This window comes from Gymnoscopelus braueri (genome assembly GCF_963280865.1).
Source record: "Gymnoscopelus braueri genome assembly, chromosome: 16".
Lineage (NCBI taxonomy): Eukaryota > Metazoa > Chordata > Actinopteri > Myctophiformes > Myctophidae > Gymnoscopelus > Gymnoscopelus braueri.
In genome coordinates this window covers 25,114,957-25,142,456 of record NC_137616.1, presented here as the reverse complement: position 1 = coordinate 25,142,456, position 27,500 = coordinate 25,114,957, and the positions used below count along the sequence as shown (strand labels likewise).

Below are 27,500 nucleotides of genomic sequence, written 5' to 3'. Positions count from 1 at the left end.
GCATGTGCAAAACATTACCATGGGAATAGGCTCTGTGTATAACTATAGGTCCCTTTTCCAGAAGATGGCATAAACATTTCCAGTTCTGGGTCCGTTTCTCATGGCTTCATTTGATTGGCTCAGCAGCAGATTTGAACCGGAAACACAGGCTATGAAGGTGTTGTGTATTTCCAATCAAATGAAGTATGAGAACAGGAAATGTTTATACCATCTTCTGGAAAAGAGAACTTGTGCACAGACTATAGAGTTGCAAAAGGCTAACAGTAAGGTGGGTCCCTTGCGGTTCCATTTTTACCCTCTCAGAGTTAAACTGACACAGGATCAGAGTCAATATCACTGTTGCAGAAAAATTTGTCCCCCACCAACTTATGGTACAATGGATGCTGTGAGTCATGTGACAATGACCAACAAACAGTATTGATATTAGTTTGCCTCTAATTGGCTTTAAAAATGAGTGGACCTATTTCTGACACATTTTCTGCCTCCTAAGTGCTTTCTCTTCTGCCCATAGAGGGTACCACAAAGAGGTAACCATACGCCATAGAAACGCTATTTCCCACTCCAGTTTCCTCATGCCCTGCCAGCTGCAACCCATCACTGACAAAGTCCTGGTCAGGCCACCCAGCCTGGCAAATACCTGCGCTAGTTTTTTTTTTTGGTCTTCTCTTGTTCTCTCTCGCCCTCCCTCTCTCTGTCAAGCGGGCAGGTGCGCACCCACGTTCGCACCCACAAACACAAACACACAGTCTTTCTAGTCCTTATGGCTGGGTTGCGTCTCATGATGGTGGCATAGGCAGGTGACAGATGGTAGGTAACCTCACAGCACTGCTCACGGTAAAGTTAGTTTTAATCAAGCTGAAGCGTGTGTGAGAAATGCTAATTATCTGCTGCAGGCAAAGAGAAACGCCAGGAATGGTATGTGTGATGTTTGTTTGTGCATGTGTGTGCGCATGTATGTGCGTGTGCGTGTGCGTGTGCGTGTGCGTGTGCGTGTGCGTGCACACGCGCGTGTGTGTGTGTGTACCATGCCATGTGCACAAGTCCTGGGTGAGACTGTTGGAAATAATTAACTTACAGTGTGCTGGATGTATGTACATGTGCGCACATGTGTACACGCGTGCATGTGTGTTCTTCTTCTTCACCTTTTGCTTTTCCCAAGTGTGGTAAAAGCCAGCAGAACATTGTATTTATATTGTACCTCTGTACACAGTGAGTAACGGGACATGGATTAGATGTCTCTAGTGTCCTTGGAGTTTGCAGGCCTCCAGCGCTACCACTCACCTAAATAAATACGGGACAAAACACTATTTTTGTTTAGGAAATAAAAACAAGAGCACGTCTGAAAACTTAGTGGGAATCCCAGTAGTGTCTCAACATACCACCTAGTACAAGAACGCCCTGGTGGGAATACTGCAAAACCCACCCAACCATCGTTCATGTTAGATACAGACCAGACTGTGTGTCTTACAGAACTGGAGCACAGCTTAGAATAAGCAGAAATTCCTCATTCGCCAACATTTATGGCACATTACATTCAAGGTCAATGTTTAACTACTTAAACCCCCTAGACTTTTAGTAAAGTGGACCAGAATTGGCGCTGTACTTGGGCCGCTTTTTTTCTGTCTACACCAAATCTCTTCGCCAAAGATTGCCGATCTACAGGAGCTTGTAGATGAGCTATTTTTGGCTAATGTTCCCCCCCAAGTGTTTAAAGGACCCTGCCGGTGGTCTGGCATGTTTAACCACTTAAAACCTACACACTTCATTTACAGGAGTGTTCCAGGGGTTTATACTTGGTTGGCCCCCTCATTTTTTTTACATCTACACCAAATCTGTCTGAAACATTGCAGCACAAATGATGTCTAGCCAGCATTGATAAAATGTTCTAGGTACGTTTGGTAAGGTGTTAATGGCAAAATTATAAACTTTTAGTGAAATAAAAAAAATAACCTCAGGGCTTTATGTACAATATATGGCAGAAGCTCTGAATAGACAGTGACATATGTTACACGCACGCACACGCACACACACACACACACACAGTGTAAATAATTAAAGTTATGGAGTCAAGCTCCCTTTTCACTCCAAGGCTAGATCTCATTCACATTCTCCCATGTTCTTCTTGCTCATCATTAAGGTCCCTGCATATACGTACTCTAGTCTATACTCTCTGCCCATTGTAACACAGCACAAAGGGAGTGTAGAATTAAACATGTGCTCTTGCAGAGGAGTAGACATTATCTTGTGCCAGAAGGCAAAGGTCAAGAAGTTAATTCAGTAGTGGGATTTTCAATGTACACTGCTGGGCCGTAAGCGATGGATTGCATGTAATAGAATCACAGTAATCTAATTCCAAAAAAGGGTTTGGTATTGAATACATGTATGGAGAGAAAAGAAAAGCTACCTGCCTCGTGGCTTGTTTGATTAGATAATTGATTAGATAAATATGATCATATATTACTCGTATACAGTAACAGAGCTATTCAATTATATGCCATGGAGGTGTGCAGGATTGTGCAGTATTACACCCTGGCTGGTTGAAGGTATGTTAATTGGTGAACGCATCCAGCGTGTTGAGTTGGAATAAAAACCTGAATACAGACAAGACAAGAATAGCAAAGGCTGACAATGGTATTGTCATACAGGACATGATCATGATAGAGCACAGATAGGCTAGCGAGTCCTTCAATACGCGAATTCTAAATCTATATCAACAGCTCCAACAACCGGTCACACTTCATACCTCTCAACTAAATTCAATCTGTAATAGAGGTAATTATGGCTTACGATCCGCTGAATCTATAAGAAATATTACAACGACCTGCCCTTTCTGTGAAATAAGCCAACCAGACCAATCTAGCTGAAAGCTATGTATAATTCCTTATTGATTTCAACAGCTTCAAGCCATTTCAACTATGAAGATCCTTTGCAGACGAAATAAATAGAAAGGTTAAAGAATGACCCTTTATCCTTGAGACAATACATTGTGAAAAAGAAAGTAAGAGAACATTAAGGTCAATATAAATAAGATAAGACTCGAATGTAAACTATAGACCAACAGTGCTCTGTTTTAGTAAAGGGGGAAGTATTTAATGATTTGAAATGGCAGACTTAATGTATCATGGAATGAAATAGTATGGTCTAGCTGGTGTAATAAGATTTTACATTATGGAACACAGACATGGATCCTTTTCACAACTGACATTTTGACAAGTGAAGGTAATAACTGAAGGTAATAAGGTTAATTGGGTATATTTCATTTAAGTCTTTCAGTGTGCCACCATGAAATTAACGGTACAGGAGCTGTTGGCACACGGTAACACCTAAATGACACATACTCACAATTAATGATATTTATCTTCAGCTGTGATCACCCGTCAAAATGTCTGCTGTGAAAGGGGTCTAAGGTCTATTTATTGGTTTGATAGCGAAGGTTTACTTCGCTGTCACGCATCACACACACACACACACACACACACACACACACACACACACACACACACACACACACACACACACACACACACACACACACACCCATGTGCTCAGAAAACAACAGGTGACGGCATATGCTGTCTAGACTGGTGGGAAGGTGAATGGGTGAAAAAGATAGCGACTTGCGACTGAGTGAAAACGGAGAGAAGGAGGCGGGGTGATGTGTTTGGGTTGGGGGCTGTGCGAGGGACACAGAGATGGCAAAAAAGGAGAGAGAGAAAGAGAGAGAGAGACAAAGACAGAGAGAGAGAGAGAGAGAGAGAGAGAGAGAGAGAGAGAGAGAGAGAGAGAGAGAGAGAGAGAGAGAGAGAGAGAGAGAGAGAGAATAAAAGAGGTCACCAGAGGCAGACAAAGGACACTCAATTAAATGAGTGAATGGATGGCCCATTAGCCCTGAATGGACACCTGCATCGCCCACCCTCTGTCTCAGCTCCAGGGAAGGAAAAAATGTCAGCTTGTGGTTGAGTTTCATCAGTCTCCGTAGTCTTACTGGCCGCTGTACAGTACAGTACAGTACACTACACAGGCCTTGTATCATTGTAGCTACAGGTTAAAGTTATTGGAATACAGTAGTTAACTACAGGACAATGTGTCAATTCCGTCCGCCGTCCTTTGAACACATCCTCCCCACACTCACATTCAATCACATAGCCTCTCTCAACAGATGAGGCGAGATGTATCTATACTGTGTAGATGGACGTAAATAAATACATACATGAGAAAACACAGACTCTGAAAAATGGGAGGGGAAAAAAATCACCCACTTCTTTTCACATGTAAACCTGTGATGTGATGATAAAGTTGATTCTGAAATGTTATGAAATGGGAGGCATACTGACAAGTAGTGGTAAGTGATGATCTCAATAGAAAAAAATGACTTTTGGACATTCAATCCGGGAACGCATGATCTGTGTCATTTTAGATTTGAGCTATAACCATTATTTTATACTTTGGCTATTCAAAATAGCGAGTGCCGTGCTACGAGCTTGTAGATCTGCTATTTTTGAAAAATCTTGAACATTTGTGCAAATCTGTGAATACATATATACATAACATTTTTTACTCAAATCTTTGCTTCTGGAGGTCCCTGGAACAAAATATTTTACAAATGTTCGCTTTAAAAAATATATATATTCAAAGATTTGCACACATTTTCACGATTTTTCAAAAATAGCAGATCTACAAGCTCATAGCGTGCCGTGCTATGAGCTTGTATATCTGCTATTTTTGAATAGCCAAAGACATCTAAAATGACAGAGATGAGTTCCCGTATTGAATGGGTTAAGAGCAAAAGTTCTGAACTGTAAACTGTAGTCTTTAGTTCACCAATTACCTCAGTCCTTCACTCACTCACACCCTGCCGAGCGAGGCGCTGCACTTGTCATTGATGTGATGTCTGCTGTATAAAAGCCGATGGCTGGGTGTGGGCATGTCTCCGTGGAAGCTTTGCCCAGGCGGGCAGGGGCCTATTGGATTCCTGTTTATTCTTTATTTATCTCCTCAATATCTAGAACCACACTGGGCAGACTGCTTGAGACCGCACTAGATGGAAAATCAATCCAATGCCGTCTTACTCGGCCATGATGTGATGTTTTGTACGTGTGCGCCTCGCTACCCTCTCCTCTCCTCACCTCTCCTCTCCTCTCTCATGACATCCTCTGACAAAGAGGCCGACAACCTCATTTAAAAAACGGGGGGGAATATGCCTCTGAAAAGTCTCTGTGCATAAAAGGGTGGAAGAAAATGTAATTCAAGGTTCACGCAGACAGAGATGTTTTGCATAGCCCCGGTGGACGGTGGACAATAGGGCGTCACGCTGATTCAAGGAACATCATTTTAAGTAAGCTCTCCACCGAGCTTTCTACCCACTGCACTGAGCATGTCTCCCCCTGTGTGTTGGCTTCACAATGAGATTAAAGCCCTCTAAGGTGGCAGTGAAGGTGAATCACCATGAGCTACTTTAAAGCTGAAAACTCTTTTTTTGTGAGAATAACATATTATTTTAACCAATATGGTAGAGCGGTTCGTAATATGTGGGCCGGGCCCCACTGGTGGACCACAAGGGTATTATCAAATCAAATCAAATCAAACTTTATTTATAGAGCACATTTAAAACAATCGAGATTGACCAAAGTGCTGTACACAGTAAAATCAAAGTATCAACAAAACATTATGCATGTGCACCCAAATAGTATCAAAAAACATGATTGAAATAAAAATGATTACAAGTGGGCCCCCACATAATTGCCAAAACAATAAGATTTTAATCATAACATTAATATAAAAAAACAATGTAAAAAATAAATAAATTAGTTTTCTTTGTGATACCGATAAATTATATACTATAATGTTCCATTGATCCAAGCCAGAACACAATGGATTGATCACAATCACGAGGTCAGATGGGTTGTGTTATCAGATAGATGGGTGGGCCGTGAACGAAAAGGTTGAGAACCTTCCCTGTGGCAGGGAACGATAATACAACATACGACTAAACACAAATGTGATGCTTGGACGTGTTCTCCCTGCTCTTCTGTAGAGACATTTAGATCCTGTGGTCAGGTAGGAGCACTACTGGTGGTCAAGAGGTATTGCATGAAACATGTTCCAAACGTGTTCTTCGTGACAGCTCTACAGTTACATTTTTGGTGGTTATGGATTGCAGCTTTAACCACTTTAAGCCCTACACTACAGTATATACTTCATCATACGACAAGTGAAAATAGCTCACAATGCAGAGCAAAGCGATGCTTTGTGAACTAGCAAAGAAATAAAAATGGGGATTTGCCCAAAATGGGGATGAAGGTGGTTAATCAGTCAATCACATCACAGACAAAAATGTGGAAGACTTTCACTAATCGACTGTTGCCACAACTTAAGTCTGCTGTAGTGCTGATGGCAATGTGATATGTTGGTGTTTGGAAATGGTATGCATTACAGTCACAGAGTGTTTCCGCACCGTGTTACAGTAGCCTATTCTGAGCACAGGACCACATCACAGAGGCCATTATCAATGCATAATTAAAAGTGAGCCCTGGCATCAGACGCGGGCACGCAGAAGGCCATTAGCCTCCTGCAGACATTAATAACAGAGCCAACATACAGTAAGCACAACGCACGCTGACCACTAATTAGCATTGTCATCGGCTCCCATTGACAAGCTGTGTTTGTTTCCCTCTCCCAGAACAGTCAGTTGGCAGCTCTTAATTACTGCCGCTAAACTGCCACAAAAGCTAAATGCCTCACATGTTAACGCCCACCTCAAGCATAAAGCATCACATTCCAAACTAATGGGAAGCTCTTCACAGTAAAATCCTCAGCGTTGATTAATCCATTCGTAACTCTGAGAGGGTATACAAAATGTGACCAAATGGACCCTGACCCATAAAGTGCCCATTTGGTCATTTGGTTGCACTTCTCAAGGGTTAAAAATGTTGTAAAAAAAAAAAAGATGTTGTAAATTATATTTTGGATGTTGTTGTTGTTGTAAGTGTTAAATAGTTCTATATTCTTATCAATCATTTCTACAGAGTGTTTATTTCAGTAACTGGAGAGACAACTACCGTTTACTAATAGTAAACAGCGCTCGGGTGGCGCAGTGGTTAAGTCCCTGCCCACCACCACGGAGGTTGTGGATTCGAATCCACGGTGGTGCATCCGGCTTTGTCGGGCGTCTATACGAACACGATTGGCCTGTGTTCGGGGAGGGAAGCCGGGCGGAGAGGATGATATCGGTCATTGCATGTACTCCTACGGGCTGGGCCGGGGAGTGTTGGGTGGGAGGAGTAGGACGAAGGCTCTACATCCTCCTGGTGGGGGCTCCTCACTGGCAGGTGAGTCAGTAGGACAGCAATGACAACACAGAAATGTGTGTGGGGAGGAATTCATTGGCATAACAACTACATTGGGGAGAAAAAGGGGGTAAAAAAGAATTGACTACTAATAGTAAAACAGAAAATACATTTTCAGGCCAGGAAACCAATTTTATCCATTCAAGAGAGTGAACTCATACAGCATACAGATCAACAATCGAGATCAGAAGTGATGGGGGGAGCAGACACCATAACATTAAAGCTGATAAATTACTTTTCTACGGTTCTCTCTGCTGGTTGTTAAAGAGCGAGGGAGAGAATGTGAACCTTGATGCATGAGTGGTTCGCACTGGGTCGAGAGTGAGCACAATGTCTGCTGCGACAGATCTTTTGGCAAACAGACAACAACAACAACCAAGAGCATGTAGTCTGGTCTGTGCGTCTCGCAGCTGTTTAAAGTCATCATTAATTCACAGGAACATTCTTTATTAATGCCCTTCGTAAACACATAAACACACACTGTACAAATACAAACACAAACACACAAAATGCTCTGAATTTCCCTCGTGGGATCAATAAAGGCCTAAACTAAGCTGTAAATAAACACACACACACACACACACACACACACACACACACACACACACACACACACACACACACGTCACACACACACACACACACACACACACACTCTCTCTCTCTCTCTCTCTCTCTCTCTCTCTCTCTCTCTATCTCTCTCTCTCTCTCTCTCTCTCTCTCTCTCTCTCTCTCTCTCTCTCTCTCTCTCTCTCTCTCTCTCTCTCTCTCTCTCTCTCTCTCTCTAGGGCATGCCAAATCTCTAGATAGCCACAAGTTTTCTAGGTACAGCATTTACCTGGTAAAGGAGATCCCCATGCCATTATGCATTATTATACTGAATATACTCTGTAGCAATACTGCCAGTCTTGTTTTTTAATGCAATTTAATACTAGGCTAACAAACCTAAAACCAATCTTTGAGCCTGTGGCTATACTTTTACCTTTCCCCCCATAGCCCCATAGTGTATCTGCAGGGCACTTGTGCAACATTCTTGCCATTCTGTCCGTGTGTAGATAGACCGTTATAATTGACCACATGGGGGAAATTTAGTCACCAGAGGCAGCACGCAGTGTGTATCCAATATCCACTTACACCCTATGTACTTTGTCATATGACATATGGCAAAAATAGCCAATTTACAAACTCACAACATCGTCACATTGTGATGCGTTGTGAGCTTTTGAAACATTTGCCCACAATAGGGACTCCAGGGTTAAGGTGGATATTCTGCATTGAACGTGTTCTGGTCCTGGCCTCCCACTATGCCTCCACAGCTCTCTCAGCCATATAACTCCCCACCATCTCAATTCACAGTGGTTATCACACAGGAAACACTAGAGGAAAGTGGGCCATGATGGAAAGTGAACAGAGTGGACCGCTATGAGGCAAACTAATGTGGTATCTGCTGCTGGTCTCAACACCCAGTTTTACCTCCCTTACATCTCTCTCTCTCTCTCTCTCTCTCTCTCTCTCTCTCTCTCTCTCTCTCTCTCTCTCTCTCTCTCTCTCTCTCTCTCTCTCTTAAAATGTGTATATATTTTTATGATTCCCTCCCCCTCCCCCCCCTTTGAAAACCTGTACCTTATACCTTTTAGACACTGATACGTAGCCCATTCCCTCACTTGTTGGGATTGTGAGAATGATGACAGATGTGTGGAAAAACGTCAGGAAATGACTCCTCAAGTGCATTCTCATTCCTGACCTTCAGCCTGCTTCTGAGCTTCTTCACTCAAAGGCAGTGAGGCGGCAAAGGCAAGCTACAGGGCTCTTCTCTGGGGACAGTTTCACAGAACAATTACACATATAACCCCTGACCCCACAGACGCACCAGGGAAAATGTGTGATTGGCAGTGACAAAGAGCGATGGGCTGTGAATAGAATGAAAGCCTTGTCCACAGAACACGGCACTGACAAGACAGCAGGAGAACCCCTGCATGACACAAATCCGCACAGTACAGTAGCTCCTGTGGGGTCTTGGTCAAAACCACTTGCTCCTTGTGTAGCACAGTGGTTCTCAAACTTTTGCATGTCAAGGACCCCCCAAAATGATATGTATTTTGTTTCAGGGACCCCCAGACCCCCAGAAGCAAAGATTTGAGTTACAAATGTTCGCTTAAAATATATATTCAAAGGTTTGCACAAATTTTCACGATTTTTGAATAGCCAAAGTATAAAAGGTTAAAGTGATTAAAATTATTGTGATGCTATATTAACACATTTTGCTGGGGACCCCCTGGAACCCCCCCAAGGACCCCTGGGGGTCCCCAGACCCCACTTTGAGAACCAATAGTGTAGCATACAGTACATGCATGACTGCAGCCTGTGTGGCAGTAGAGAGGCAGAACAACCACTTTGTTGGAAACGGTTTGGACGACTTGACTTCTCATGTTATGGCGGGGTTCATCAAGCAAAGCCAGGGAGTTTGTCCGTCATCTGAAGCTTCCTGTTACGCAAACAACCCCCACTGCGGCACACAAGACCAATAAACCGGCGCAAGGAGACTAAATGCTAAGCACAGAAAGATGACTTCTTATCTCCTAATTTCACACCTCGCAGATATTTTCCATTTCAGAATGGCACGGTGAGCACGGGCCTGAATTAATCACCGCTGAGAAAGCCTTTTGTAACTGAGGCATGGCAGCAAGACCTTCAAAGACAAGACACAGGCCTGTAAACAGGTTTTAGAAATCCATCTAGATACTTCCCTGCTTCAAACCCATGTGTGGCGCTGCATGCTAATACAAGACAGATCTCCTCTTTGTTCTTGAGACCCGTGGTGGGTATTTTTAAACCATGAAAAATCATTTACAAGCGGAGGGGAGATAGTTTCATATTTCTATAAGCTACGGCGGGCACCGAGTGACACATGAATATTTTAAGCAGCTTTGTGCCTATTTAAATGTTTGCTGTGAACGCGCTGGCAGCAGGCCAGGGCACAGGGTGTTATCCATAATTCCTGCAATCCCAAGCTAAACTCTGGCAAGCTGATAATTCAGACAGGCAGAAAGCAAAAGCAACTAAAGTGAATTAAGTAAAAACGAAAAAACTTGGATTTAATTCTCTCACCTGTATGTGTCCACCCCACAGTTTCACTCCCACAATGCAACCAAGGGATTAGAAGAATGTTAAACATTAGAAAAACTAAGGGAGGGACCTGTATATTGGCTCAATTTTGTGTAAATAGCTACAGTAGGTATTAGGTAAACAACAGAATGGGCTGTGGCTTATTTGCTGTGGGGACTTGAAAATTACTTAAGATCCTTTCCAAAACAAATAGAATAAAACGTATTTTTGCTTTAGTGAGGGAAAATATAAACATGAGCAGGAAGTAAACAAAGTATTTTGTCTAAGTCAATGATACTGTAAGAAGGTGTAGAGAGCCCCGGGACATGGCAGCGGATGGTGTTAATACTACAACTCTCGCAGCACAGCCGCTTTAAGGAATTAAAACAATAATTCAATTTCATTGTGGATTTTCCCACAATGATTGTTCTCCAATTCAGGCAGTGTGTGACTTACAAAACATATCACGTACAAACTGACATAATGGCAGGTGCTGACTCATTTCTATTAGTGACTAAACATTTGTGATGGGGATAACTAAATTAGATCATGAATGTGCTGCCCCAAAGAGTCTGCACCCACTGCAATTGTTATGTTTCGCCAGAGTGCATGAAACACAAACCAGGTGATGACTGCAAGTATGCATAAGCCATCTTCATGGAATAAAGTGGCTATAAAATTAGGGCCGTTAACATGCCCAAGAATCCATTTAGCTGTCATATGGTGCTGCAGTCTTTGAAAATATCCCTGAACTATCAACCTTATTAAATTCCAACTTGCTTGCTGGCATACCAATACAGAGGAAGGTGAACTTCCACAGAAACAGCAAGTTACAGTGTACTGAAACAATGCAAGGGTTATTTCAACCAATATATATCTCTGCTGACAGCAGCATATGGGCATCTAGTATAGTATACTGTAGATGCCAGACAAAGGGTAGACCGTAGACATGAGTACAGTATGTACAATTATAGTACACTGTATTTCACGTGTACGTTACATTTTGGCTTGCATAAGAAGTTGCTTGCTAAACAAGAAATTGGATGTTAGATACTTAATGAAAGTAGCTTTCCCGTTTGGCAAAGGTTTTGGCAAACTATCCCCTTAAAAAAAAAAGTTTCCTGGTGGTGCCTCAGCCTACTTTCAACAGATATGTATGGATGTTTGCAATGCAGATCATTAGCCCAAATATTTCCTTTTGTGCACTCAGAGGAAGGTCTGCAGAAAGTTCCATGATTTTAGGATGTAAAAAATTTTAAAAAGAAGCAGGACTCCTGCCGTGCATGTGCGTATGTAGACTGTATGATGAATACGCATCAAGACTGTGCTGCTTACCATAGTCAGGCTACAGTGAGCCCATTTCGCTCTAGGCAATTAACCAGGCCTATCATTCATGGTACTGTGCATTGGGGTGGTAGGTTGGCCTTGACGTATAGGGAGGCTGAATGGTGACTCAAAGGTTCTATCCCTATGTCTACAAACACAGGAGGGTGTATTCCAGCTGTAAACTGCTGCTGACTGCATCTACGGTGCCCACCAGCTCTGCTAAAGCGCCCATGAGCAAGGCACTGGCCCCCAAAGCTGTTCCAGTGTTCAACCGCTCTGATTAGATGCGTGTGTTCATCTATGGATATGCTAAAGGACCAGCATATTCTCATGTGACCAAACGTTTGACGTGGCGGGGGGGGGGGGGGGGGGGTACCCCTTACGTCATTTTTACGATGTCCCGATAACCCCCGCCCGTCCTGGAATGTGGAAGTGCACGTTCTCAAACCCAAGCCATAGAAAGGGTGACGGCTCTGCTAAAAACCTGTTAAAGCGATGCTCAAGCGGACTTAAGCCAAGAGAGGCACCGACGTGCGAGCCGTTAGGTTAGTGAGTTGCAGTGTTGAACATTGCGAAGTCCGCGTCAGCCGACTCAGCACTGTCCGAGTTACGTCTGATCACTGATCACTTTCACTGATCACTTTCCCCATCAGCATGCAACGTTGCGGGTAGATCTTTGATCTCCCACATGGGAGTGCTGCCAGGTTAAAATCCTGGGGAGCACAAGTCATGAAACCTACAGATGGCAGCTTTAACGGTTGCAGCTTCTTCTTTATAAGTCCCAGTTAAGACATGAAAATTACAGATTGCAGCTATAATGGTTGTGGCTTCTTGTGCATAAGTTCTCCCCATTAGAAATGCCATTTCAATCATTCTAAAGGCCAGTCCACACCAATGCAACTAGTCGCAACTTGCAAAAACCAGTTGCAAGAAATTGCAGCGGTCTGGACTGACCAGTTGCAGACCGGTGCCATTTGGGGATAATGTTTGCAAATAGTTGCAAGGAGTTGCAAGTAGTTGCAACTACAGTAGTTGAATTGCGAATCATTGGTGTGGACTGGGCTTCTTTTTTAAATATTTTGTAATATAGTTTTTTCAATAAAAACACTCAGTACAACATTCATATATCGTATTTCTCTCTCTTATCACGGTCAAGTAGGTTCACATTCACATAATATCCAGACTTCAGCATTAATAATGAGAAGGTTACGTACAGTATATACAGCAATTGGTAATACATAATTTATACAGTTTGTTCATTTCTTATGAAAAACTGGGCTGGGCTTTTTAGAGTAGGATTAGAATTTGTCTGCAGCTGGTGACCGGGGCATTTTCTAGTTGACACTCGGAGGGAGAGCGGGGCTGCATGGGAATACACAAGGCTGAATAAGTGTCAGTGTTACAATGTGTAAAGGTCTCAGAGTGACAGCAGAACAGCGGTTATACAATGCAAGTCCAGGGCCGGGCAAGACGGAGCTGAAGCAGGAAGGGGACACACAGGCCCTGGGGAGCTGACCCCCTCATTACCCAGTGGCTTTCTGGGCCAGCTGGGATAACATGCTGAGCATGCATGGTCTGTGTAGTACTGTGACATGGGTACAAGGAAATGAAATGGGTTCTATTTCTCTCAAGGTCTCTTTTTAAATCGCTCTGCGTCTTCTCTGTCTTTATCTCGCTCTCTTTCTCGTACAATAGGTACACACACACACGCACACGCACACGCACACGCACACGCACACGCACACGCACACACATCATCATCAATTATCATCATCAGAGAGAAGGACTAACTCAGTCCCTCTTGTGAAATCAAGTTCCTTTGTAAGGAAATATGGACAGATAAGCATATTCCTTCATGAAATTACTACATGGATTTTGTAGTAGAACTAAAGCAGATGATAATTCACTACCAGGGATCAAATATAAGCAGAAAGCCCTTTTTTTCAATAAAAAAAAAGCTTTCTGGGGACACAACATACACTAGTCCTTAGCAAAGTGTCCTTGTTTTCAATAACTGAACAAATACAATTGCATTGCACATTGGTATGGCTATTCAGCCACTCTAGCCACTGGCTATTCAACCACTTCAATTTGTCTAACGTCGATTTGCTCAGGTGATGTGGCAGTTTATCCATGAGTGTCCTGAATTTCTGGGCCGGCCGGTGTTGTGGGAAAAATAGCAACAGGCCACAGAGAGAAGAGCCATCGCCAATAACATGTCTGTTGGACGCCGCAGGTCTGAAACCGCACGAGCATGTCCTTTCACCCAGAGCCCAATATCAGAGGCATGAATCACCTCGTCGCCGGAGATGTATCTCACATGGCTATCTCGGGCAAGCTATTGATGCAAGCTGGTTGCAGAGCCAGCGTCCCTGTCAGACAACGTGTGAGACGGGAAATCGGTAAGAGAGGAGAGGACAGTGGGAGGATGCAGCAGGCAGGAGGCAGAGAGAGCTCAAGCACATGCCGTTGCCATAGAGGCGGCTCATGCGGACGCGGCCTGACTTTTAAACAGGACCCTCAGGGGGACTGGGGTTGTAAGAATGTCTTGTCAACGTTTGATGACATCCTTTCGTCACTCCGAGACGCTCATCACATATGCAAACAAAGAGGAGGCAATGGAAAAGCTTAACTACTTAAACCCTGATTAGTTTATCAAGGTCCCCCAGGGCTCTGTACCAGGTCTGCTCCTTTTCCCCTCTGTACCATAGCTCTTCCCAAAAATAGCAATCTACAAGCTCACAGTGAGCTTGTAGATCTGTATTTTTGTCAAATGTTTGCCCCAGAATAGGGACACTGGGGTTCAAGCAACCATGGACAAATCTTCATTAGATTTAGACGAAGGAATAAAATAAGTGAAAGCACGGGATTCCCAAATCAATAGCGGTTTAGTCGAATGGAGGTTGAAAAGTGCTGCCAAGTGTATTGATTGGCCTTATGGCTGAGTGATTGATCCCTACTCTGTGGTAATGTTTACATGTAAACATTTACTGCAGAGGACATGTTGAGGTGTCAGCAGTTTGAGGCCACTGACAGGGCAACTGACCATGAGGAAACTGACACTCTTGCTCCCATGCATGCCAAAAATGTAGGCCTACACTCCAGCCAGAACGTTTGTATTAAGGAACCAATGCATTACTTAAAAAAACCTTAGCCTATATGTTCATTTGCTGCCTTCAGCTGTTGCACACGACTATTTTGTGTATGTGGCTACAGTTTATTTTTCATCAGTTATTGCAAGTTATGATCCTTGATACCTGGGGTAAATATGGATTCAGAATAATGTGAAGAGGTAAAATAGAAATGTTAAGGATAAAACATCCATTAGCCTACATTGTTACAGTGGTGAGAGTGTGTAAACATGGTTTGTCAACTCTAGAAAGGAAAGGTCAGCTGTTGAATCCTGTGAATGTCATTTAGATGAGGAAAGGGGAAAGCCTTCAGTTAGGCGTTAATAGGCAACCTAATCTAAGATCATTAACAGTAGGCTATAGCCCTCATCTTAAAATAAACAAGTAGACTATCTTACCGAATCTTAAAACGTGTGGCATCCCGCGAGAGTATCCAAGAAACAGCAGCAAAAGCGGGAGCAGCCTGAGGTTGAAACTGAAAACGAGACTAGTTATCACAGGGGAGGTAATCTTCATGTTGTTTGTCAAAATGCACAGTGGTAATCCCCCGTACGCGTTTGATTCCCCTACGGTCGTTCGTCTACGGTCGTTCGGCAGGGTGGACGGTAACCCACGCGCAAGATCACGGCATGGTCACTCGCGCTTCCCCCAAATCCATTAGCAGTCCCGGCATGATCCTCCTCTTCACTGCGCCAAGAAACAATCCTCCGGTCCAAGGGACGGTGGGACATCCATGTCGAGAAGTGAACAATCCGGTGGTGGGGGCCCATGCAAGCATGGGCTAGCTGAGGTGAAAAGCACGGATCCGCACAGGAGTGTCAAGGGAGGGAAAGGACCGCCAATCAGAGGAGGATCGCGATAGCAGCGACATACGAGGCACTTTGGGTTGCCTACGCTCCCATTATGCTGCACTGCTGCACAGGCTCTGACGTCGAGCCAAGGTTAGTGCTGTGTGCGCGCGTCAGAGATATAGCCCTATACTGTAGACTAGAGAGAAGAGAGAGAGAGACAAGAGAGAGAAAGAAAGAAATAACAGAGAGAAACACAGAGTTGAGTAACAGAGATAGAGGGAATGTCACGTAGGCTAATATACGATCCATTAAAAATACAATTGCAATGACATCCTAGTAATTAAGTTGATGTATCCCAACTTGCAACCAGTGAAGGGACAATTGCAGTGTTATTAGACTATTTAAACATACTGTCTGTGTAGTCAGTCATTAGGGTAGTATAGACTAAAAGTGTATACATTTTCCTCCAAGACTAGCCCAAAGGCGTCCAGCTAGTAGGCTATGTTTTAGGCAGAGCTTTAATCAATTAAGATTATATCTCTATCACACACACACACACACACACACACACACACACACACACACACACACACACACACACACAGTCCTCAAAATCTTCCAGAAGTTGAGGCTTTTATCAAATCCCTTTTGGAAGCGCTGGTACTCATCAGGCAGGCTTTCAGTACCAAGGACAGCGACGCAGCAAACAGCAATGTTGGCGGACAGTTCTGAATACAACGGGGTATCCGCTGATTCCGCTCCGTTCAGTTAAGAGGCAATTCAGTGTGCAGCATTCATGCATTGTCGTTGGTGCAAAGAGGGCACGACCATTTTCACTCTATTGATGTAGTTATTCTTTAGACTTTACACTTACTTTCGTGAGTTAGGCTTGTGGTTTGTGTGTGGTTATTTGCAAATTTAATCTAAATCGTTTTGATAGGAATTCAAGCGGCATCTCTTTTAAAAATAGGCCTATATGCTTTCATTGCAGAGATCTGGGAAGATTTGGATGAAAGCATTGAAATTGGCAGAACAGAACATCCTTTATATCGACAGTAGCTCTGCTCGAAGGCACGGATATGTAACCTATGCAAATAACTCCACTTTACACTTGAAAGCCTTCCAGCAACAGACTATCGCGTTACGAACCCTTTCTCCGACGCATGCGAACGTGTCGGTGCTAATAAATCAGGTGAGATCTCAGAGCTGATTAGGGAAACTATATTGAATTCCTCTCAAGGCTGTACGTTGGCCTATAATGTTTCTATAGTGGTTCTCAAATTTAGGGTCGACCGTCCAGGGAATCACAGGGTTCTTTTAGGGGGGTCTAAATTGACCGTACAAGTCTCTGACAGTATACAAATGGAACCAAATGTGTATACTGTCAGAGTTAAGGGGGGTCCTTGAAATCTTAAAGTTTGAGAACCACTGTTCTATTCGGCCTATCTAAATATCCAACTCGAGTTTGGCGAAAAATCCATGGTTCCCCGTCGGCGTAAATGCTACTGTTGTAACACGTGCACCATATGTTAGCGTCCCTTCTTGCCTTCTCGGGAGCTTTGCAAAGAGCCAATCTTTCATGTATAACAGCAATGGGCCCCCGCTTTGAGTGGGTGGAGGACTATAGGACATAAGAGCAATCTGATCCTCTAGTCTAGTCTTTGATCGCATTGGATCATCAACAGTGTAGGCCTACCCTATATAAGTCAAGTGTGAATGGCTGCATCATGGTGTGTGTGTGTGTGTGTGTATGTGTGTGTGTGTGTGTGTGTGTGTGTGTGTGTGTGTGTGTGTGTGTGTACGCATCCGCGCGTGCGTGCTTTCCTTAGGCGCAGATGTGTGGGAGTAGGCCTATAGCTCACTTTCTGTGGCACTCGTTGTTATGTATTGTGTTTAATCCATCAAAACCTCCTTACAAATTAAAGACGGGATGTGGACTAATTTCACTACGGTAGAGTAGAGGTGAAGGGAGACTGTTTTGTGCATGTGAAGTGAAGGTGCACTTTGGTTTGCCTGGGTCCGCAAACACCGACTCTCTGACTGCAATGTGAGAATATCAGAGTGCAAGGCGCTCATCATCGTGCCATCTGCTCTATTAGCATAATTATGGGGAAAAGATCAGGGTTTCAGGCAGCAAGCCGACAGAGCTTCACTCCTAGCATGAAAGGAATGAGCCTGGAGAGAAGACTCGGCTGACGTGTTGGCGTTTTTCTACAGTTACAGCGCCCTCTGGCCTAAATCTGACATATTGCATACATATTGCTTCTCAACCTTTTTTCATGGCCACAGACCCCATAATTATAATCTACACTGTAAAATCCTTAGGGTTTATTTAAATCCGAGTGTACAAATATGGAACCAAATGGACCCATAAGAGTCTATTTGGTTCCATTTGTACACCGAGTTACAGACCCGCAAATGTCCATTTGGACCCCTGGTGGTCCCCAGACCTGACCTGATGTTAAGAAACAGGGATAGGCCCAATCAAAAGTGATTGTCTATCAAAAACTGATTTCCCAGTTAAAGCCTATATATGTCTGCTGCGGCTGTTATATGTCAGCCTTTATTAGTTTGCAAAAAAAGCACAGGAAAGTACAGTTCAATACAAGGTCTGCTAAGAGGATTTTAAACCCAAGAAAGCCTGTGTGTAAGGACACATCATTTTATGTTCGTCTGGGTAATGGAAAAGGTAGCCTATGTCTTTTTGAAACTTTTATGTAAATAAAAACAATACAAAAAAATAACTTGAACAATCACAATTGTGGCCAGAGAAGTGTTTACATACCTAAATCAGGCATGGCATAGGCTACGTGATTATTAACAATATGTTACTATAATATTCTGATGTTTATGTGTTTGGTGTGCCTAATATAATCGTTTAGGCCTATAATTGGGAAACTGGACTGTATACCACTTCTTAGTTTCTACAAAACCTGTATATCCACTCATTTTGGGGCATACACAAGAAGTTAAAGGATAAAATGAAGTCTGATAATGATGTACCGTGCATGTTCACATCATGTACGCATTACATTACTTAAAGGGATAGTTCACCCTCAAAATGACTTTTCTGGGAGACTGGATATTTTTTGTTTTTGTCGCATTCCTAAGCCAATGATTTGATGAACAGTGGACCGGTAGACAGCGGTTCCGGTAGGAGACACAAAGGAGACTCTTTGTGTCTCCTAACGGAACCGCTGCCGGTAGGAGACAGTCCAAACAAAACAATAGAGCACCGAAGTCCTGACGTCACTCGTTCATCCCCAGGTTTGCGGAAGTAATTTCTCTATGGAGAATAACATTGGGTCATCTTAGAATCGTCTCATATAAGAATTGTGGTCCATGGAAACTAACGTTGCGATGGGAACGATGTACAAAAAAGAATTTCACCCACTTTTTTACCTTGTAAACCTGTGATGTGACAATAAAACTGATTCTGATTCTGATTCTGATTCTGAAAATAAACACCGCGTGTCGGCGTTATTGTCAGGGAGGAGGTTCTGTATAGTTTATGATAGTCAGTCACTTATATTTGATACAGTCTGTTTCTGGCGAAAATGTAACTAATTTGGCGGAAGTAACATTAGCGTTTTCTCACCGTCAGTTGATGCTTCATATCCATAAGAGTCAACCCGCCGTGGTCATTTGTTTATTTTTGGAACACAGTTCTTATTTGACGCGATATTAAATACGTCTATGGGATTCAGAACGGGGGTGGAAAACTGCGAACCAGGTAGACAAACAAAGGATGTGTAAATGACGTCAGACTTCGGCGGTCTATATCCATGAATTCAAGTCTCCATGAGGTGACTAATCAATAGAAAAGAAAAGTCATTTTGGGGGTGAACTATCCCTTTAAGACCATTTTTTAAATGTTAAAGTTAACATTTTGGACAGAATAGCCAATTTTATATCGAGGTGCAGATGTCCCTAGTGCGCACCTATCCTGTATCCTTACCACATACCGTATCAAGCATCACGACAGTCAGGCTGGTCCCCACGCTTAGTCACCCTCCAACCTCATTCACTACCAAGTTAACACATACACCTTCAATGGTAGAATCTAGGCAGTCTTTCTGTTCTCTGTACACTCTTCATGCTTAGCATAGGTCACAGCACTCTTCTGCAGCTTTGTCAGTGATCAAACTCCCTCCACCTCCCCAACCTCCTCCTTGTGGTATTTAGTTATTCACTGTGTCAGTATATGTTAATTGTGTGGATTGTATGTTATGCTGTATCTGTGTATCTTAACTTGTGCCCTTGAAGGGTTCAATGTTATGTTCATGCAATAACTCAGTATCTTAGGCTCTGCTTCGGGCGGTTAGTGATTCAGTGTCAGGCTTGTGCAGATAATCTGTAGCATCACAGGAGCAGAGCCACCCCGCCAAACTGAATGCAATATTGTAATACATTGTTTATCTGGACGCAAGAGTCGAACATATTGAACAGGCTATGTGTTTACAACAAAAGGTAGGCTATGTGTAGCATATGCTTACTGGAAAAGGATAGCTAATACTGAACTAGCTACAGCACTCAGAAGATAGGTGTGATAATGGAGTAAAATTACACTGATGCAGTTAAAAATGGTTCCATGTATTGAAATTAGAGGCAAAAATAAGGACAATAACAACACAGTATGGCCATTCACAGTTCAATATATTCAACAAAATCCAACCGCTGTGATGAAGAGAACTTCAAGCACAATAGAGCAAAAGCCTTTAATTTGATGACAGGGCTACTACATATTAAAACTAGAAAAAGTGCTCCGAGGAGCACAGGTCTCCGCCAGGTTAGGTAGGTTATTGTGGCCTCCTGGTGGCGCTATAATAGGCCAATGTGAAAAGGGTGCCATTTATTCTTAGGCCTTTCACGGCAATCAGACCTTGCATTCATGATTTGAGGCATTTTGTTCCAAAAATGTGTTTTGCTAAATTAGACCTGCTGGTGGCGCTATAACAGGCCAATGTGAAAAGGCTGGCATTTCTTCCTCGGCCTAATGGGAATTTGTGTGTGAAATTGCACGGAAAGCGCAAGCTGCGTTCATGATTTGAGGCATTTTGTTCAAAACGGACCAATCCTGCAAATTTTGGAAGCCAACCTTAGCCAATGAGGATGGAATATGGACAATCGGACAGATCCGTGTTGATCACATGACTATAGAGATACTGTGTACCGATTTGCATGACGTTTGGATAAAATCTGTTGGAGTAAAAGGGTTTCGCACAAATCGGCCTCCTGGTGGCGCTATAACAGGCCCATGTGAAAAATTTGGGGCAGAGGTTCTGAATTGGCATCCAGGGAGTGTGCGTGTACAGTTTCACAGCGACCGGGCCAACGGTGCCTGAGATTAGCTGTTCACAGACAGATGGACGGACGGACACACGGACACACGGACACTCAAACGGACACACGGACGGACAGGGGGTAAAACATACTCTCTCGCCATGCCTTTCGGCCTGGCGGAGACAACAATAAAATGCCACTAGACACCGATCAGTTTGGACAAACAATGTCTTCCTCAGGGCGTGGCTATATCTACAATCCAACCACTGCTCCTTCAATAAAGCAACCAGATAAGTCTTTAACCCTGCCGTCACTGCAATCCTCAAGCCTAGGTAAGGCAGTCAGTGTTCAGTCAAATTGTCAAAGTCAGAAGTCAGAAGGGCGTACACAGTATGCTGGGCACGTGCTGTGTATGTGTGATATAGGAGTTGGGTGAATGCTGTGTTGGCTGGCTCCAGATTGTCCTACCCGCCCTGGCAGGACAAGGAGAGCTGTTGTCTGGAGTAGTGTTGAAGATCACGTTCGAAATCTCTCTTAGTGGGTTAGCTCGACATCATCATCTTCACACACAAATCAGAACTCCTCAGTCAGAGAACTCGTGGTCTCAGAAAAACCTGGCCTGTATGACATAAAGGCCACTTGTAAAATACATGCATGTAAAATGTTTGAACTAAATGACAACCAGATTACTTTTTTTTAAACAAAACCACTGAACATTACACTGGAAGTCAAACTTTAACATTTCAAACTCATGTTTCACTCACCAATTCAGCAATTTGATTTCAGTCACAGGGTGATGAATTGACACCAGCAGAGAAGTTAGGAATCTAAAAACCAGCATCACAACAGTTTTTAACTGATCATACAATATATCAAAGTTGGTCAATTCAGGATTTAAACAATTGTGCTTCTAATACCTGCAGCAGCTCCTGTGTGCACTCCACACCATTCACCTGTCTACAGCAGGGGTTCCCAAAGTTGGGGTCCATTTGGGGTCGCGGGAGACTGAAGGTGGGGTCGCAAATATATTTTGGGTAATAATTTTTTTTCAATTTTAAATTCAACAGTATGGATGAATACAATCTAAAAATGATTACAAATGGTACATTTTACCATTTTAATACATTACAAATGCGCACCGAACGTGCAAGTTTATGTGCATAAATGACCTCCAGGTTTAGGTGGGGTCGCGAGTCAATTTCCGCATTATTTTGGGGTCGCGGGCTGAAAAGTTTGGGAACCCATGGTCTACAGCAGGCTGGCAATACTGCTTTAACCAAGCTGTGACTGGTCAGTGATTGCAGATTGCTGTGACTAATTGCTGATTGCTTTGACTAGTCAGTGATAGCTGATTACCAGTTCTGGTACAGGCAACAGAACAGGCAATAGTGAAACCAATGAATTTAACAGCATTATGACAGAATTGTGACCTGGGTTGCCTACTGTATGTCCAGGCTATTTGCACGTTAAGACTGTTTAATCCAGATAAAAGCAGCTGTAAGCGTATATAAACAAGTCAATCAGTTTTTGGCAGACACTGACTTTTTAGATCTATGCTAATGAGGTGAATGCACGCTTCCAACTAGCTAAGCTTCCCAACCAGCTAGGCTATACAGTATAGGTTAACCAATAAAGGTTGTGGTGGATGGCAGGTTGTGATTAAGGCACAGTTCAAAACACCAGAGACGACGACACTGCGTCACTCTTAATGAAGACTCCAAATCCGTTCTCGTTTATAACCCACGCAGGCTTCAAGATTTGAATGTACAGTAAACTCCATTCAACTACTGCTGAGGGGCTTTAAGCAAATAAATAGATAGTCACTGAGTGCTAAAAGCCCTCCGCTGATCTCTCACCGGTGCTGGTGGAAAAAGAAAGACTGGCAAAGGCAAGGAAACCATGGAAACAAGAAGATGCACTTTGAATGGTAAGACCCTGAAAGCAAAGATGCTCATTCACTTTTGCCAGCCCACACACTAAAGGCTGTGTCTCTAGGTTACGGAATTATTCTCTTAGGTACAGTTCACTGTTATGCTCAGCTCCACTATGTTCTTTGAGATGAATACAATTATCTACTAATTACCTACAACCATCAGCCAATCTCATCAGAATCAGTTAATTAATTGTAACAGTATAGTGTAGGCCTAAATGGACTGCATAACAAGAGTTGGTGAGTACACTGATGCATGTAATACGCACGCACGCACGCACGCACGCACGCACGCACGCACGCACGCACGCACGCACGCACGCACGCACGCACGCACGCACGCACGCACGCACGCACACACAGTGTGGCTTAGCGCTCAGTGGTAAGCACTGTTGCTGCACAGTATAAGGGATATATAAGTTGGAACCCCACTGTGGCGCTATATCATTTATATAGCGCTTTTATCCACACGTTACATGTTCTGCCTGTGTTCCCATTTTGAGGACGTACTCCCGTCAGCCCCCACGGCATTCGCTATATGAGCTGGAACTGGTCCCCATGGGCACTGGCCTGTAGATGCCCATTCTTCCTAATAGTTAGGATGGATTAAAGAAGCTCTGCTCTTTCGGTACTTAGAAAAGCACTATATAAATCCGAGCTATTAATATTACTCTGTAACTTTCATGTCCTACTTGGGAGTCAAACCCCGGTCTCTCGCATTACAGACCACACTTCTACCACTCAAGCAAAAGGCAATCACCGCTTCCCAGGGGAGATATTGCACTTATTATGAGCTTCAGACAGGGCTACCTGTCAACCAGTAGGTACCCTACCTAACCGACACCAGGGTCTACAATTTTCAATGGAACAGTATAGGGAGTCCACCTTCAACCACTGATGTGCTAGTTACAGTATATTGCATTTGCATACTGTACCATACAGATGGTTTAAATAACATTTTACTCATTCAGCCATCACTTATGACTATAGTCCATGCAGCACTGCAACTAGAAAAAGTGGTCCTCGGAACACAGGTCTCCGCCAGGTCAGGTAGGTTATTGCGGGCTCCTGGTGGCGCTATAATAGGCCAATGTGAAAAGGGTGGCATTTCTTCCTCGGCCTAGTGGGAATGTGCGTGCATTCATGATTTGAGGCATTTTGTTGCAAAAATGTGTTTTGCTACATTAGACCTGCTGGTGGCGCTATAACAGGGCAAGGTGAAAACGCACGCTGCGTTCATGATTTGAGACATTTTGTTCAAAACGGACCAATCCTGCAAGCTTTGGAAGCCAACCTTAGCCAATCAGGATGGAATATGAAATATCAGACAGATCCGTCTTGATCACATGACTATAAAGATACTGTGTACCGATTTGCGTGATGTTTAGATAAAATCTGTAGGAGTAATATCCCAAAATAGGTTTTGCACAAATCGGCCTCCTGGTGCCGCTATAACAGGCCCATGTGAAACATTTGGGGCAGAGGTTCTGAATTGGCACCCAGGGAGTGTGTGTGCACAGTTTCGCAGCGACCGGGCCAACGGTGCCGGAGATTAGCCGCTCGCTGGATGAACGGACGGACGGACAGTGGGTAAAACATACTCTCTCGCCATGCCTTTGGGCCTGCCGGAGACAATAATGATTGTTTTTTGATTACTGTACATATAATTCAAAATTTCACAAGTGAAGGCCTTTGAAACTAAGTATAGTTTGCCAGTGCCCACACAGGCCCATATGTCTGTGCTGTGCTGTCAATAAGATCTTGCAGTCCTCAGGGAAAAGCCATTCTTTGGAGACAACAATTAGTCAGCTGAGGCAGTAATTAGGACCCCTGTCACTTTGCCTTAGCGCTGACGGATCCCCACAGCACGCGACGGCACATTCTAATATGACGGCCATCTGTAATTTCAGCACTCAGCCATTCAAGTCAGACCACGCCAACAATAAACTGGGCCAACTTTCACTCACACGATGTGGATATCAGTTTTCGCTGTTGTTTAATCCAGAAAAGAGTTGTTTGCTGTGCTCCGAGCTATCGGGTGTTTGCACGTGTGTCTCCACCCTGTGTATCAGATGTGTACACAGGCAGACACAGGGTTGACACATTGCATACACACATGCACTCACATAGGGTGGAGAGACAGAGACTTGTGGACTGATGGAGGCTTTATTAAAGAGCATCCTGCAGGGTCTGCGTTGTGGGATAAGGATGAACTCACATCACACTAAAAAATGTGAGCGACGATAAAACACAAAGATTGTGTGTGTGTGTGTGTGTGTGTGTGTGTGTGTGTGTGTGTGTGTGTGTGTGTGTGTGTGTGTGTGTGTGTGTGTGTGTGTGTGTGTGTGTGTGTGTGTGTGTTTGTGTGTTAAAGAGAGAGAGAGAGAGAGAGAGAGAGAGAGAGAGAGAGAGAGAGAGAGAGAGAGAGAGAGAGAGAGAGAGAGAGAGAGAGAGAGAGAGAGAGAGAGAGAGAGAGAGAGAGAAGGGGTTGAGAGAATGTGCACTTGTCTGCCTAGACGTTCTGGACTGCCAGTTGAATTCTTGGCAGGTCACAAGTCTCCCCAAAATGACACGAGTACAGTATAGAAACCATGGGATTGCCTGAAGAGAGAGAGAGAGAGAGAGAGAGAGAGAGAGAGAGAGAGAGAGAGAGAGAGAGAGAATAGAGGGGTACATAATAGGCTGGGTACCTGCAAGCTATAGAAATTAAGCTTATGACAGGTTCTGTTATGTTGAACGAACCTCACATTGTTGAGAGTAAACAGAGAGCATTTAAAGCCTAGAATGTCCAATACATGTGGGCCATTTGTCAGAGGTTGTTAGTAATAGTAGTGGGGTAGTAGTACTCATTTTAATTAACGTTTTGAATACATTGTATCTGTAAAAGTAGTTTTAATGCGGCATACCTTTCAATTTTACTCAAGTATATATTATATATTATGTGTGTGTGTGTGTGGGTGGGGGATGTTACTTTTACTCCTTTACATTTGGGTCAAATGTAAATCATTTTCCAAATGATTCATCATTTTCCAAATGATTCATCATTTTCCAAATGATTTAGCAATATTCCGTTTGCTACTGTACTTGGATGTTTTCCCTTTATATTTTTCTTAACAAAATCGTTGCTGTCGGGTGTATGTGCAAACCTTGCATGTGCAAAACCATTCCTTTTTAATATTATTTTAAAAACATTTTAGAATAGGCGAAATAGCCAATCCACAAGCTCACAACGAATCGGAAAAAAATGAAGAATTGGAAATATATTTGAAACATTTTAACAACACAAATCTGCTACGGGGGTCCCTGCCTGGCACAAAATATTTTCAGAGGGGAATACACAGACAAATACGTATTAATTTGAGGGTCCTTGTCATGAAAAAAGTTTGAGAGACATTGTTTAAACAACATTACGAAACAAGTCCAAATAAGCTACTACACTTTAGAAACAAGCCCAAAAAAACACAACCCGCAACTACCAATATTTAATTTTTTTACAGAAAAACAAGCCCAAAGTCGCTTAGAATAAGCGGACATGGCAACGCTGCCAGTCAAACATAGTCGGTCACACTAAAACACAGTCGGTCACACTAAACAGTGTTTGTATGCTTTTCTTTCAGAATCAGTTGCCTTATGATCATGACTTATAAATCACAAGTAAACATCTCATTGCCAGGAAACACCTGAATACATATTCAATTCAGTAACATAACTGAATAATTATTAATTAATTGTATTTATGTGGAATAAATGTACTATCAAACAATTACTGAATAAGTGATTTGATAATTCTTACTAATTCTATTATGTCCTACATACTGTAGATTTAAATACAAATGTCCCCCCATAATTCATTTTGCTGCCAGTTGCCGCAACTAATACCATACTGCATTATCCAGAAGATTATGAATAGCATCGATACTACCCTATAGAATTCACATTCCCCCATAGATTTCTTTAACCTTTATTTACCCGAGGACAGTTTGCTGAGCAAGCACGATCTTTTTTAGTCATGTCCTGCTTCACATTTCTACAGTTAAACATGTTCACACCTGGGAGCTGGTAGTACAACCCCCATACTGCTCTTGTTTCCACCCAGGAGCTTAAATGGAGCAGTTGGTGGGTGAAGTGCCTTGCTCAAGTGCAAGTTAACAGTAGAGTCAAAGACCAGGGAGCAGTGTCACTGAACCGCATCCGCATATTTTTTACCAAGATGGTGGGAGATTATAAGTGACAAGATGATGACCTTCACAAACCCGCCTCTCTAATCCTTAGGATACCATCCCAGTAATGGCCTCTCTACCGTCTTGCCAGAGAGATATTCATGGATCTGCAGTTATAGTAATAGCCGGGGATGAGAAAGCTCAACACCAGCGCCTAAGACAACCAGGCTCAGACAGGGATAACAGCTTCACAGCGCTCAGCCTTTTATGAACAAAGGATCAGCTCCTGTAAACTGGAAACAAAATATCCCAGACAGCTAGCATGAAGGAGTCTGCCGGCAGGTACAACCTGGCAACTCTAATATGGCTTGTCAGAGTGAGAGTAGCTGCTAGCTGGTATTGTACTTTTCCTTCCAGAGAGGTACAAT

At 43.2% G+C, this 27,500-nt stretch overlaps 2 protein-coding genes across 3 annotated transcripts in view; one reads left to right on the top strand and one right to left on the bottom strand.

Moving 5' to 3' along the window:
• The window catches only part of LOC308103488 (glutamate receptor ionotropic, kainate 2-like), an 87,272-nt gene extending 71,840 nt beyond the window's left edge, over nucleotides 1-15,432 (bottom strand). For both annotated transcript variants that reach the window (XM_080453465.1, XM_080453466.1), the window contains exon 1: nucleotides 15,307-15,432. In XM_080453465.1, the coding sequence (XP_080309591.1) occupies nucleotides 15,307-15,424 (118 nt within the window). In that variant the 5' untranslated portion in view covers nucleotides 15,425-15,432. The remainder of the gene's footprint in view (nucleotides 1-15,306) is intronic.
• The window catches only part of prep (prolyl endopeptidase), a 189,575-nt gene that overhangs the window by 160,809 nt on the left and 1,266 nt on the right, over nucleotides 1-27,500 (top strand). The gene's annotated exons all lie outside the window — the stretch shown is intronic.